The sequence below is a fragment of the Ursus arctos genome, unplaced genomic scaffold (assembly GCF_023065955.2).
Source record: "Ursus arctos isolate Adak ecotype North America unplaced genomic scaffold, UrsArc2.0 scaffold_33, whole genome shotgun sequence".
NCBI classification, from domain to species: domain Eukaryota; kingdom Metazoa; phylum Chordata; class Mammalia; order Carnivora; family Ursidae; genus Ursus; species Ursus arctos.
Window position 1 is genome coordinate 28,090,561 of NW_026623019.1, and position 15,812 is coordinate 28,106,372.

Genomic DNA, 15,812 nt, shown 5'->3' on the forward strand with positions numbered 1-15,812 from the left:
GCCAAGATGCCCTTCAACAGATGACTGGATTAAGAAGATGTGGTCCATATATACAATGGAATATTACTCAGCCATCAAAAAGAATGACTTTCAACATTTGCTGCAACATGGATGGCACTGGAGGAGATAACGCTAAATGAAATAAGTCAAGCAAAGAAACACAATTATCATATGGTTTCTCTCATCTATGGAACATAAGAACTAGGAAGATCAGGGGCGCCTGGGTGGCACAGAGGTTAAGCGTCTGCCTTTGGCTCAGGGCGTGATCCCAGCGTTGTGGGATCGAGCCCCACATCAGGCTCTTCCGCTATGAGCCTGCTTCTTCCTCTCCCACTCCCTCTGCTTGTGTTCCCTCTCTCGCTGGCTGTCTCTGTCAAATAAATAAATAAAAAATCTTAAAAAAAAAAAAGAACTAGGAAGATTGGTAGGAGAAGAAAGGGATAAAGAAAGGGGGGTAATCAGAAGAGGGAATGAAGCATGAGAGACTATGGACTCTGAGAAACAAACTGAGGGCTTCAGAGGGGACAGGGGTGGGGGAATGGGATAGGCTGGTGATGGGTAGTAAGGAGGGCACGTATTGCATGGTGCACTGGGTGTTATACGCAACTAATGAATCATCGAACTTTACATCAAAAACCAGAGATGTACTGTATGGTGACTAACATAATATAATAAAAAAATATTATTATAAAAAAAAATGAGGTCGCCATTGCCTTGATTCTAAAATCAGACGAAGACATCACAAGAAAACTGTTAAGCTAATATCCCTGATGAACATAGATTCAAAAATTCTCAAGACTAGCAAACTGAATTTAACAGCACATTTAAAAGGATCATATATCATGAACAAGCAGAATTTATCCCTGAATGCAAGGTTGTTTACATGCAAATCAATCTAAGTGATACACCTCATAAAGAAGTGAAAGAAATAAAAACACATGATCATATCAAAAGACAGAGAAAAATCATTTCACAAAGCTCAGCATTCATTCATGATTAAAATTCTCAAAAAAAATAGTTCTAGAAGTACACTTCCTCAATACAATAAAGGCATATACGAAAAGCCCACATTAATATCATAATCAATGGGGCAATACTGAAGGCTATCCCTCTAAGATCCAGTACAAGGCAAGGATGTCCACTCTCACCAATTCTATTCAACATAGTATTGGAAAGCCTATCCAATGCAATTAGATAAGAAAAAGAAATAAAATGCATCTAAATCTAAAGGGAAGAAGTAAAATTATCTGTTTGCAGATGACATGATTCTCTATGTAGAAAACCCTAAAGACAATAAAAAATCTGTTAAAATTAATAAAGTTGGAGGATACAAAATCAACATGGTTTCTACATATGAACAATGAATTATCTGGAAAAAAAATTTTAAACCACTTAGGAATAAACTTAAGGAGCTGAAAGATTTGTATACTAAAGATTACAAAAAATCGACAAAAAAAAAATTAATGAAGATACAGATGAACGGAAAGACATTCCATGTTCATGGTCTGAAGAATTAATACTGTTAAAATGTCCATACTACCCAAAGTGATCTACAGATTCAGTTCAATTCCTATCCAAATACCAATGGTATTCTTTACAGAAATAGAAAAAAAAAAATCCTAAAATTCATATGTCACCACAAAAGACCCTGGATAGCCAAAGCAATCTTGAGAAAGAACAATGTTAGAGGTATCACATTTCTGGACTTCAAAATATATATTACACAAAGCTCTAGTAATGAAAACAGTATGGTACTGGCATAAAGACAGGCATATAGACCAATGGATTAATACAGAGGCCCAGAAATATATCCATACATCTATAGTTAACTGAACTTAAACAATGGTGCCAAGAAAACACAATGGATAATAAACAGTGTTGGGAAAACTGGATATCCACATGCAGAAGAATGAAATTGGACTGTTATCTCAAACTACATACAAAAATAAACTCAAAATGGATTAAAGACTTAAACATAAGATCTGAAAATCATAAAACTCCTAGAAGAAAACATAGAGAGAAAGCTCCTTGACGTCAGTGTTGACAGTGGTTTATTGGATATGATACCAAAAGCACAAGCAACAAAAGCAAAATTAGACAACTGAGACTACATCAAACTAAAAAGCCTCTGGACAGCAAAAGAAACAAAAGAGTGCAAAGGCAACCTATGGAATGAGAGAAAATATTCAAAAATTATAATAAGGAGTAAATACCTAAAATATATAAAAAAGTCATACTGCTCAACAGCAAAAAAGCAAAAATCAGATTAAAATAATGGGCAAAGGACCTGAACTATCTCAAAAGAAGCTATACACATAAACAAATACATGAAGATGTGCTCCACATCACTAAACATTAGGGAAATGCAAGTCAAAATCAATGAGGTATCACTGCACACCTGATAGAAAATGAGGTATCACTTAAACCTGTTAGGAAATGGTGATTATCAAAAAGACTAAAGTTAACACATGTTGGATGTGGAGAAAACGTAACCCTTGGGCACTATTGGTGGGGATGTAAATTGGGGCAGCCATTATGGAAAACAGCATGGTGGTTCCTCAAAAAGCTAAAAATAGAACTACCCTGGGACACCTGGCTGGCTCAGTTGGTAGAGCATGTGACTCTTGATCTTGTAAGTTCAAGCCCCATGTTGACTGTACAGATTACTTAAAAATAAAATCTTAAAAAAAAAAATTGAACTACCCTATAATTCAGCAATTCCATTTCTGGGTATATGTTCAATTAGGTATATGCAGTCCCATGTTCTTTGCCGCTTTATTCACAATAGCCAAGACACAATCTAACTGTCTGTTGATGGATAAATGATTAAAGATGTCTACACACACACACACACACACACACACACACACACACACACAGGAACATTATTCAGCCAAAAAAGGGGAAGGAAATCCTGACATCTGCCCCAACATGGATAAACCTTGAAGGCATTACGCTAAATGAAATAAACCAGACATAGAAAGACTGTGATCTCGGTGGATCTAAAACAGTCAAACTCAGAAAAAAAATAGAATGGTGGTTGCCAGGGGCTGGGGAGATGGGGAATGGGGAGATGTTGGTTAAGGGGTACAAAGTTCAGTTATGCAAGATGAGTAAGTTATGAAGATCTAACATACAGCAATCTGAGTATAGTTAATAATACTGTACTGTTTATTAGAAATTTGCCAAGAGGGCAGATTTTAAGTGTTCTCATCACAAAGAAAACAAAGGTAACTAGGTCAGGTCATGGATATGTTAATTAGCTTGATTGTGGCACTGACTCACAATGTGTACATATACCAAAACATCAAGTTGTACAGAAGAAATATGTAATTTTTATTTGTCATTATATATCATAAAGATGGAAAAAATGCACAGAAGCCATAAACAGACACTTTCCTAAGGATACACAGATGGCACAGGAGCATTAGAAATATTTAACATCACTGGCCATTAAGGAAATGCAGATTAAGACCATGATGAGCTTCCACTATTTACCCATTAAAGCCACTAGTACAAAAAATAGTTATGATACCAAATACTAGGAAAAATAAGGAGTAACTGGATTTCTCATACGCTGTTGGTGGACATGCAAATGGTGCAGCCATTCTGAAACACAGTTCGGCAGTTTCTTAAAGAGTGAAACATATACTTACCACACAACCCCAATCATACTCCTAGGCATTTATCCCAGAGAATAATAATTTATGCTCATATAAAACTTGAACATGAATGTACATAATGACTTTATTTATAATAGCCCCTGATGAGAAACAACCAAAATGTCTTCCAACAGGTGAATGGCTAAATAAATTTTATAACCATACAGTGGAATACTAGGTAGATGAAGAGCGGATTAGTAGTTGGAATAGATTAGGGTTAGTGTGGGAGAGGGGATGGGTCTGATTATAAACACGCAGCATGAAAGAAATCTTTGGGGTGATAAGACAGTTCTATATCTTGATGGTGTTTACACAAATCTCCACATAAGATAAAATGGCACAGAGCTATTCATACACACTGTACTAATGTCTATTTACTGGCATCAATACATTACAGTTATGTAAGGTATAAGCATTGGGGGAAACTTTTGAAGAATAAAATTGTGCCAATTACTGTCATTAAAAAGTTTCTTCAAAAGTATATGTAAAACAATAATGATTAGAAAACATTTTCTTCGTAAAAAGGCAAGAGAAAGATAGAGGAAAAAAGTTTGTAGAACATATACTAGACAATGGTCTGAACTTCTGAGAAGATGAAAAAACCCAAAAAACTAAACAAGAAATGGAGCTGAAAATGTGATCACTCCATTAAAGGAGATTACTGGTGAAAAAAAAAAAAAAAGCACATGAAAAGAGGTTCCATATTGTTAATCATCAGGGAAATACAAATTAAAACATCGTAACATATAACTAGATACTAATTAGAATGGTTAAAAATAGTAAGACTCACCAAACCAAATGTTGGTAACCAAAGAGCAATGAGAACCCTCAGACATTGCTCATGGGCATGAAAAACAATAGAGCCAACTCGGAAACATCTGGCAGTTTCTTACGGAGTTACATGTAAACTTACCAGAAGACCCAGCAAACCCACTCCTAGGTATTTACGCAAGGGAAATGAAAACATGTTGATACAAAGACTGTATAAATGTTCATAGCAGCTTTACTCATAATAGCCCCAAACTGGAAGAAAGCCCATGGATCTATCAACTGAAAGGATGACACACACATCCATGAGTCTCGAGAGCACTTATGCTAAGTGAAAGAAGCCAGACAAAAGAGAGTATATACTTTATGATTCCATTTATACAAAATGTGAGAAAGGGCAAAGTGCTTGCATTAGAAAGCACATCGGTGAGATAGAGAGTTAGGGATGGAGGTACGGGACTCACTGCAAAGGGGTACAGAATCTTTAGGGGTGATGGCAACGTTGCAAATTATGAGTTTGATGATGAAAGTCTACTATATAATTTTTCAATTTATACTGAAAAGTCCTGAGTTTTATTTTCTGTTAAATACACCTCAACAAAAGTGATCAACATTTTTACAAGAAAAAAGGAAAACCAGAGTATGCAGTCAAGAGGGGGTCTCGTGGTAAGGTCTGCTCACCCACTGAGACGAGGTGGCTGTAGTTCTCCAGCATCACGTCTCTGTAGAGAGTCCGCTGAGCAGAGTCCATCTGCCGCCACTCCTCCCGCGTGAACTCCACAGTCACGTCCTTGAATGACACTGATGCCTGCAACAGCGCAATTCTGGTCAATCTGAGGGCCAGAACCAGGGACGTGGAAAAACATTTTTGGAAACTAAGTCTTACTATGTTCACTATTTAGAGTTTAAAACAAAAAGCTATAAAAGATGACTACCGCAGCCCTTATTCTGTCTTACACTTTGGGGATATGCACAGGATTAGTGAAAAAAAAAATCTCATGCACTGATTTAAATTTAATTTATACACATATAATGTCACTTGATATAATGAGAAAACTTAGTGCCTTATTTTTTAAGGTAAAGTTATTATAAATAGGATTCTTGTATACATTTCCCATACACCAACATTTTATGCTGAGGACTTGGTACAGTATACACATACCAATCTGAAGATGTCTGCTGGGGTAATAAAGAACTAATGAAAAGATACACGTAAGACTAGGGAAGTATGTACACACCACCAGATTCATACTTCAGGAGGAATGCTTTAGAACACGATTTCTTCAACTTGGCACTAACAACACTGTGGACCAGACAATGCTATTTTTGTGGAAGACTGTCCTGTAAATTTTAGGATATTTATCAATATCCCTGTCTTCTACTGATTAGATGCCAGCAACATCCCAGTCATGACAATAAAAAATATTTCCAAACATTGTCAAATGTCTCCTGGGGAGCAAAATCATCTCCTGTTAGGAACCACTGCTCTATATGAAAGGTGGACAATGTCTTAAGCAGCAAAAACAAAATACCCAATTTAAGAGATGACTTATATTAAGGCAAAGATAAAGAATGGAAAATTAATCCGTACAGGAAACAAAATCTGCTCATTATTCTCCTGTGCGCCTATATACAGAGATGCCGCACAAGCAACGGGGTAAATACGGATGCCGTATGCAGAGACTGGAAGAATTAAGTCCGAGTCAGAGGCTGGGTCATTGTGAGGCAGGTGTTCTTCGTTTGCACTCAAAACACCTGCAGAAAATATAGATGGAATTATCTATTTCATTGCTGGTTGCATGATTCTGGAACAGACAGAGGTCTAAAATGAAAATAAGGAATTACGAGATATCAGTCATTCAGATGGCTAACTGAAGTCATCAGCAAAAACGGGATGGCTCAAAGAGGACAGAGAAACGGGAGAGAAAAGGAGCAAGTAGCGAATCCAAGGGAATAGCAAAATTTAAGAGGCAGGTAGAAGAAGAAAGGCCATGAAGGCTGAGATAGAATTCTGAAATGGTAGAAAGAAAAACTGGAAAGATTAGAGTACTGGAAATTAGAGAAGAAAGAATTCAAAGCCTGATTCCTCTAGTTCAAGGGAACAGACTGAACATACACAGTTACCTCCCTGCCCCTCAAACCACACTCAGGTAAAATACAAAACCTACCCTCGATGTGTGACAAAAGAGGAATACAGAGAAACGTCCCAGCAGAAGGACCCAAAATTTGAACACATTCTGGAAGATAGAGAGTGAGGTAGTATTAGATAAGCAACATAGGAGAATGTCGGCCACAATTTAATACAAACACAGGAGTGGGCAGAAAGAGCAGGGAAGTGAGGAGAACCTAAAAGGACGTCCAAGCTTAAACTGAACAGGACCTAGAATAAAGTGTGTAATAGGAAGAATGATTAACAGAGTACATTTCCTATCTGAACACAAGTGACATCATTCAAACGCATGACAAAAATGTCACCAGGTAACTAGATGGCCATCCAGGAGAAGACGATACCTTATACCACAGAGCAGGATAAAAATTAAAATGTGGGGCGCCTGGATGGCTCGGTTGTTAAGCATCTGCCTTCGGCTCAGGGCGTAATCCCAGGGTCCTGGGATCGAGCCCCGCATCGGGCTCCCTGCTCTGCTGGGAGCCTGCTTCTTCCTCTCCCACTCCCCCTGCTTGTGTTCCCTCTCTCGCTGTCTCTCTGTCAAATAAATAAGTTAAAAAAAAAATTAAAATGTATTCAAGATCTAAAAGTAAAAAATAAAATCAAATTCCAGAAGACCACATAGAACAATTATTTTACATCAGAGTGGGAAATGCCCAATTATGACTGAAAATCCAGGAACATGAATGAAAAAACTCCTAGATTTGACATAAAAATCAAATGCCTTGGGGCACCTGGGTGGCTCAGTTGGTTAAGTGTCTGCCTTTGGCTCAGGTCATGATCCCAGGACCCTGGGATCGAGCCCCACATCGAGCCCCACATCGGGCTCCCTGCTCAGTGGGGAGCCTGCTTCTACCTCTCCCTCTGCCCCTCCCCCCTGCTGGTGAGCACTTGCTCTCTCACTCTCTCTTGCACGTGCTCTCTCTCTCTCAAATAAATAAAGTCTTTAAAAAAAACCAAATGCCTTTATGACAAAAAAAATCATGAGCGAGGCAAAATTACAAAAAACTTTAGGGAAATTGTGCAATTTATATAAATCACAGAAAAAGGGCCATAATGATATAGTGGATACAGTAATTAAAATCAGTACATCAACAGGAAAACAGGTAAGGGATAAACAGTTCAACAACAACAACAAAGAAATATAAATTACAAACAAAAAAAGATGTTCCACACCTCACTCATGAGACAAGCTTATAAAACTAAACAGATTATTTTAATCACATGGGTAAAAATTCAAACTTTGAGAGCATGCTCTACTTGCAACATTGTAGAAAAGAAACACACACTCTCAGATTGTTGACTCTACCTTAAATTACATCCAGAGTCTGACCACTTCAAAGTCCTAACACCGTTATGATCATTAGTTCTCGCTAGGATTACGGAGACAGGCCCCTATATTGTTCCTGCTTCCAGTCTAGAGTCTATCTTCATACAATAGACAGTGTTATTCTTGAAAACTGTAGTCAAGTCTATCCTCTGTGTCAAACCCCAAACCCTCAAAACCCTCCCTATCACCTAAGTGAATGGAGAGAGATACTGTATTCATGAATTGGAAGACTCATTATGTTAATTCTTCCCAAGTTGATCTCTACACTGCACATGCTATGGATTCACTTCAATCAAAATCAAAATCTCAGCAGGCTTTTTTGAGACAGACAAGAGGATTTTCAAAACTTTCTATAAAGAAGCAAAGGACCTAGCATATCCAAAACAATTTTAAAAAAAGAACAAAGTTGCAAGACTCCCATTATCTGATTTCAAGAGTTACTGTAAAGAGACATTCATCAAGATAGTCTGGTATTAGCAAACGGATTAATACTGATCATCAGAAGTGAACAGAGTCCAGAAACAGACCCTACATGCATTACTAATTGGTTTCCCACAGAGATGCCAAGGCAATTCAATGGACAAAGCGTATTTTTGTCAACAAATGGCGCTGACAGGTGGGTAGGCAAAGGTAGAGAGCACAAATATGACAAGCATACGTCCCTCAATTCCCAATATTTAGAGTCTGCTGCCTGCACAGAATATTAAGACTCTCAGACCCTGAAATTCTAGGTTTCAGACTGAGCCAATTAGAACATATTTTGTCCCTTTTCTGATTAGCAGCCTTTATGCTAAAATAAAATTTAAAAGCTGATCAAATAAGGAATTACTGACCTAACAGATAAAGACTTCGAAATCCTAAGAGAACGCTATTAACAAGCTCATGAAAATACATTAAAAAATGTAAATAAGGGGCACCTGGGTGGCACAGCAGTTAAGCGTCTGCCTTCGGCTCAGGGCGTGATCCCGGCGTTATGGGATCAAACCCCAGGTCAGACTCCTCCGCTATGAGCCTGCTTCTTCCTCTCCCACTCCCCCTGCTTGTGTTCCCTCTCTCGCTGGCTGTCTCTATCTCTTTCAAATAAATAAATAAAATCTTAAAAAAAAAAATAAAAAAAAATAAAAAATGTAAATAAAATGAACAATTTTCTGTGAAAATGTAATATCGAAAGTTATATTAAGAAAAAATACAGGGGGGGCGCCTGGGTGGCATAGCGGTTAGGCGTCTGCCTTCGGCTCAGGGCGTGATCCCGGCATTGTGGGATCGAGCCCCACATCAGGCTCCTCCGCTATGAGCCTGCTTCTTCCTCTCCCACTCCCCCTGCTTGTGTTCCCTCTCTCACTGGCTGTCTCTATCTCTGTCGAATAAATAAATAAAAAAAATCTTAAAAAAAAAAAAATACAGGGGTGCCTGCCTGGGTGGCTCGGTCAGTTAAGCATCCGACTCTTGATTTCGGCTCAGGTTGTGATCTCAGTGTCATGAGATCAAGCCCCTTGTCAGGCTCTGTGCTCAGCAGGCAGTCTGCTTGCAATTCTCTCTCCATCTCCCTTTGCCCCTCCCCCCGTGCTCGCTCGCTCTCTCTCTCAAATAAACACATCTGAAGATAAATGAAAAAATTACAAATTCAATATAGGCTTATGACTAATAAGTTAACAACCACAGTCTTTGTGCTAACTAGAGGTCTAAATCTGTATGTAAATTCCACAAACATCCTTATGTAACACAATTTTCTCATCTAAATTGCTAGAGAAGAAAAAGAACAGAAAAGTTCTCCATTTACTTTCATAAGACTATGACCATGATACCATAGTTGGACAGAGAAACAAGAAAGTATAGTCTAATACAACTTGTGGATACAGAAATAAAAACACTGAATATAGTATTAGCAAAAGGCCTGAGGAAAATATGTAAGAAGCAATTTACCACACTTATTAGCAAGTAGGGTCTACACAGGAATTCAAGATAATATTAGAAAATATGTTACACTGTTTACAGTATTCACAGATGCAAGGAAGTAAGTTCTAGTTTTATTCCAATCCATACACAAGAGACAATCAATAATGCAAAGCACATTCATGACTAATATGAAATCTTAGCAACCTGGTACATGGAGGGAACCTAATCGTACTCTAACAAAGGTTACCTACCAAAAGCTGAAAGAAAACATCACAGCTCATAGTCAAACAGTGTATATTTTTGCTCAAGATTGATGTTTCTAGTTCTCCTTTTCCATTTAATGCATGGATCCCTCTAAACCTCATAAATCCATTATGACACTAAGCGGGGAATAAATGAAGAGCTCACCTGAGCTGTGTTCATTTTCTGTTGCTCTTGGGAGACTGTAGAGAACTGTGGTTCACCTGAGAGGACAGAAAGAAGACGGGGTCACGAGATCTGGCCTGTCTTACAGCACCTACATTCACCTCCCCAAATCTTAGCACCCCAGTGGAGGACCGTCCTTCCCATAGGTGTGGGGCCCTCTGGACTTTGAAAAGGAATGAGAAGGAGCATGTGCAGCCAGCACCACCTGTCTTTGTGTGACTCTGAAATGATCATGGGCTTAAATCTGCAGTTTTTTACTGAGTGAACATAAAATTTTCTTGACTGATTTAACAATAATGCATGTGTCCTTATGACTAACACAAAACAACAGAAGATTAGTTCAATTACATATGCCAAATGATGAGACACCATTCTTTCAGTAAAATTAATTTAGCAGATAAACACTCAGCATGCATCATTTACATATTTTTCTCAATAATATTATTCACCCCCTGGTATAGAAATCCATGGCAAGCCTAGTAAAAGAGAAGGGATGCTTCAAGACAGGAATTTTTCATTGTTTGAGCTGTGATGTATTTTTCAAAAGCCCCCTTTGATAAGATGCTTTCAGTGACTTGCCTGGGAGAGAGTAGGCTGCATGCTTCCTTCTGACTCTCTCACAAACTGAGTTTCCCCAACAAGTCATTGAACCTTTCAGGTTCAACATCTTAAAGCTTTCAAAAGAGAAGTAGATGACCTTGGAAAACACTTCCCTTATCAGCATTCTGGGATCCTGTGAGGTCGGGATAATGTCACTAGTGTCACTTGTGGAGATGGACAGGTGGGACAACAGTGCAACATCTATAGAGTGGGGGCCATATAAGGGGAGTGGAGACAGAATTTCCTCCCTCTGGCCGGTTATCCCTCACCTCCAGACCTTGCCCTCACAAGCTCTCCAAGAAGTGGCCTTTCCTGAGCAGCCTGCCCCTGGACCACCCCAGCTCACTTCAGTCTTCTCAAGGCTGGCCCCAACCCCTCATCATACAGTGTGGTGGCTTCTGAAGGTGATTTATCACTAAGTCTAGCTTATTCTGGGCAAGAGGATCAGGAACTGCTTCTGACCTTGCAAATCTAGGATCTGCTCCTTTCTGGACCCATCTGTCTCTTCTCTAAAGCTCTGAGGAGAGGTCTAAGGTCAGAGGGGTGCTCTCTTCCAGGTAAGACCCTATTCACAGAGGTCCCCTGCTTCCTACCTCACAGGGGTTTGCTTCGTTTCCAAGCAACTGGGACATGGACCTGAGAACTCATTTTAGGGGCAAAACCAGGAGTCTTGGAATTCATTATAATATCAGACTTAAAAGACAGCCTGACAATACATAAGGGGCCAGGGGGCCATACACAAGGGACCCAAGGGACCTGAAGAGACACTAAAAATACCAGGATATATTTGACATATGGTCGGATTCCACCTACATTCACCTTCCCTTATATCCTTGGGTATTTGGGGAAAGACCACTTTGCTAAGTGCTGTGAAAGACGCAAGGCTGGTTTCAGGCAGGTGTGATATTTAGACAATGCTTGAGATTGGAAGTAAAGCACACCCGCGCTTGAATCCAAACTCCCTCACTGCTAGCTTGTGACCTGGGCACATCGTTCCACCAAGCTCAGTCTGGGTTGTTTTTTTTATTTCTGTTTGTTTGTTTGAAGTGGTTGTGAGGTTATGTTAAACCGTCCAATGAAAACAACAGTGTCTTCTAACTGTAAGAGCAGCTGTCATTTACTCAGTGCATCCTGCCCGGCACTTGTCTAAATACAAGCGATGACTTAGATCTAAGTTCCAAAACAACCCCATGGAACAGTCACATTAACGCAATTTTGAGATGAGGAACCCGACTCTTACCCAGGTTCCTTCTACCGCCTCTGCTGGAATTTACTCGGGCCTTTGTGGCTCCTGAGCTCAGGCTCTCACCGCACTCACGGTCACCATCAGCTTTAGAAACGCACCCTGCCTCCCGCCGCCACTAAGACGGGCTGCAGGCATGTCCCTACACACCCAGGACCGCGTCGAGCACCTGCTCCGCACGGGGCTCAGCCCCACCTGCGCGCCCGGGGCCCGAGGTTCTCCCCTTACCCCCCCCCCCCCCCCCCACCGGCCCTCTGTCGGTCGAGGGCTGGCCGCGGCGCCTACCAGAGGTATTCCAAAGACTTCCCGCTCCCATCCCTAGACACAAGCGCGCCCCTCCCATACAGAGCTCCCCTGCACTCTCACCCCAGGGGTGCATCCTTTACTTTCCGAGTAGATGGGGGCTCTGAAACCGCTTCCTGCAGTCCAGAGAAGACGAGTGAGGAGGCGGACCTACGGCTGTCCTTGCGCAGAAGGAGCTCCGAATTCCCTTCCCAGAGTGCCACGCGGTGAAGCGAAGGATTCGGGACTACATTTCCCATAGACCTCCCGCCTAAGTCACTCTTTTGACATTTCCGCGTTTTAGAAAGCTAGGGGCTGCTACTCCCCCCCGCCCCCCATTACTAGAGAGAGAGAGGCAGAACGTAAGCAGAGGGAGCTGCCGGCAGAGGGAGAAGCAGGCTCCCCACGAAGAAAGGAGCCTGATGTGGGACTCGATTACAGAAACCTGGGATCATGACCTGAGCCTAAGGCGGAGAGATGCTTAACCAACTGAGCCACCCAGGCGTCCTCAGGCTGCTGTTCTTAAAAATCTCCCGCCCACGTTCTCTCCAAGCCCAAAGAGATTAAGGGTGAAATTTGAACTCTTCTGCCAAATGCAAAGGGTGCTCCTCTATTGGCTCCCGATTCAAATAGCATTTCCCCCCTTAGGTTATTTGGAGACAATGGGAAAATTTGAATATGGATCGGATATTGAAAATAGTAAAATTACGGTTGCTTAGGTGAATTATGAGAAAAATCTTGAAGTTATGTAGGAAAAATGATTTTGTAAAAAAAAAAAATGGCATGAGGACTGAGGTATTTAGGATTGAAATGATAAAGCTGTAAAATTATAATCTTATAATTTTTCAACCTGGGACTTCCACCCTGTCCCTTTACAGCCACTGGAACCACCGACCCCTGAGCTCTGACCTGGTGCCCTTGGAGCCCATTGTGGAGCTTCTACTGGGGGTCAAGACAGGTGCTATAGCCGTAGATGTATATAGGATGTTCTTGACGAATTCTCTTTTTCAACAAATTTTTGTTAGTTATCTTCGATTTCCATGAGCATAACAACAGGTTTGCTTGTTTTTTTCCGGACATTTATAATTCTTTGTCATTCTTTAAGGAATTACAAATAAAAGCACAAAAAATACTGGTCAAACTATATTAAATCAATCATAATTGACTTTAACATAAACATCACTAATGGAGGGAAAGTAGTCACATATGTTCATTTAAGAAACATTTATTGAAAACTTGTTACGCAAGAGGCAGTCTAGATGCTGGGATAGCAACATCAGATAAAAGATTTAATTCCTTATCCTCATGGACTTTACGATCAGAGTTGTTTTGGGGACCTATTAGGGTCCCCTCAAGAAACAGGTGTCAATTGTCAAGAAACAATAGGACCTTGAGGAGAGTCTAATAAACTGGGCTCTAAAAACATGGGAAAGGTTGGTAAATCATCCTGCAACTAGTGACGATTAAGGAGGCATTATCATCACCAGGCTCATAGTGAATATAGGTAATGTCACCAGAACCTGGCAGAAAAGGCTACCCTTATGAGAGCAGTGGCCTTAGGAAGAAAAACATCATAATGGCCATTAATTACATGGCTCAGCACAAAGACCCAAAGGAATAAATACCCAAACCTCACTTGTACTCTCCCCTCTAATGTCCTATCCTCAATTAAGAATTTATAAACCTCATTCAATACTTATTCTTAGAATTCCATCCACATATATCTCCTCCAGACCTTTTTGTCATCGAATTTCCAGTCTTATTCTTGTCTAGCCCCTTACTACTCAACAACTCCTTGAGCTATTAGACATGAGTCAATATAAAACTCAAGATATGTCTCTTTTTCACAAAGTGAGCATCTAAATATAGCTCCTCAAAACTCTGCCCACCGGGAAGATTTCTTTTCCACACATTTCAGAACCAGCCCTAAGTGAGACTGCAATTGCAGCAGCCATAACGTCCCATGATGACACTATACGCTGTAGACTCAAGTTGAAGATTAGACTGGCTTCCTTGGGGACTTTTGGGGAATGATTAATTGTATATACTTTTGACTAAGTTGTGAGGAATTTTGCCAAAGAGACTCAGTCTGCCCTTCAGTCAAAGCCTCCTGTCTTTAAAGTAGGACATATCAAGGACTGGAAAGAGGATCTGAAGCCCTGTTACAATGACTTGGGTTAATTTTCTGCCCATGAGACCCAGAATTTCATATATAGATATGTATCTTCAGAAATATTGTAAGAGGGTGTCCACCTACTTCATCTCGATGGACTTCACTATAAAAGAGCCACCACGGCAGATCCCTTTAGGTCACTAAAAAAGATGACTGACGTAAAAATGACTGAGAGTCTTAAAAAAGTATTTGTCAAGATCCCATTAAAGAAACACAAACATATCTCAGATATATAGTGGGTTGGGTTTCAGACGACCACAATAAAGTGACTATCGCAATGAAGTGAATCAAACAAAATTTTTTGGTTTCCCAATGCATGTAATAGTTATGTTATGCTTATACTATATTGTTGTTTATCAAGTGTGCAATAGCATCATGTCTTAAAAATAATGTATATATCTTAATTAAAAATACTTTATTGATAAAAGATTTGTCCTCTGAGCTTTCAGCAACTCATAATCACTGATCACAGATCATCATAACAAATATAATAATCAAGTTTGAAATGTCGTGAGAATTACCAAAATGTGACCCAGAAACATGAAGTGAGCAGGTGATGCTGGAAAAATGGTGTTAATAGGCTTGCTTGATTGCGCTTTGCAGATATTGCACTTTTTACAATTTGAAGCCTTCAATTTGTAAACTGATTTATGATAAATTAAAACATTCAATTTGTGGGAAAAAAAAAGAAAAAACACAACACAATATCTGCAAACCAAAATAAAATTAAGTGCAACACAGTACAATGAGTTCTGTCTATACATATTTCATTGGTGTGAAATGCACCATGAGCTGCTCCTGAGCCCACAGTGAATATACTTGTATTGATAAATTTGGCCTTGTCCAAACATAATTCATCCTTCTTGGCTTAATATCCTAAGGATCTACCCTCATATATGCTATCCAGTGTTTGCTTGTACTATTGACCAAGATCTTGAGTTCTGTGTGTGTGTGTTTGTCTGTCTGTCTGTCTGTCTGTGTGTTTTAATTTCTGGATTAGCTCTTGCAATTTCTCTTCTGAGTGTAGCTGGTTTTTGATTCCCATATGGGCCCAGAGTCAGCAGAGGAAGCTGTACAGGGAAAGCCTGAGGACAGTGTGCGTTCTTTTTGAGGGATACATTTTATTAGGATCATCCCTTAGGATTTAGAGAGAAATAGAGTACAGCCGCTGTCAGAAGTAAGTTAACCATCACTTCTTTTTCTCAGCTCCTCACAAGCAGTGGTTTTTAAATGTCTTACAGTTGTGGAGAGTGCGCCAAGTACAA

The 15,812-nt window shown here is 39.9% G+C and overlaps 1 protein-coding gene across 2 annotated transcripts in view; it reads right to left on the bottom strand.

Moving 5' to 3' along the window:
- Positions 1–12,583, bottom strand: part of ZNF782 (zinc finger protein 782) — a 54,448-nt gene extending 41,865 nt beyond the window's left edge. The window contains exons 1-4 of one of the 2 annotated variants that reach the window (XM_057305630.1): positions 12,459–12,566; positions 10,232–10,287; positions 6,599–6,667; positions 5,112–5,238 (exon numbers count right to left, since the gene is read on the bottom strand). In XM_057305630.1, the coding sequence (XP_057161613.1) occupies positions 5,112–5,238; positions 6,599–6,667; positions 10,232–10,287; positions 12,459–12,471 (265 nt within the window). In that variant the 5' untranslated portion in view covers positions 12,472–12,566. Of the gene's footprint in view, positions 1–5,111; positions 5,239–6,598; positions 6,668–10,231; positions 10,288–12,458 lie in introns of both variants that reach the window. The other variant, XM_057305631.1, reaches the window with a different exon arrangement.
- Positions 12,584–15,812: the final 3,229 nt, after the last annotated feature.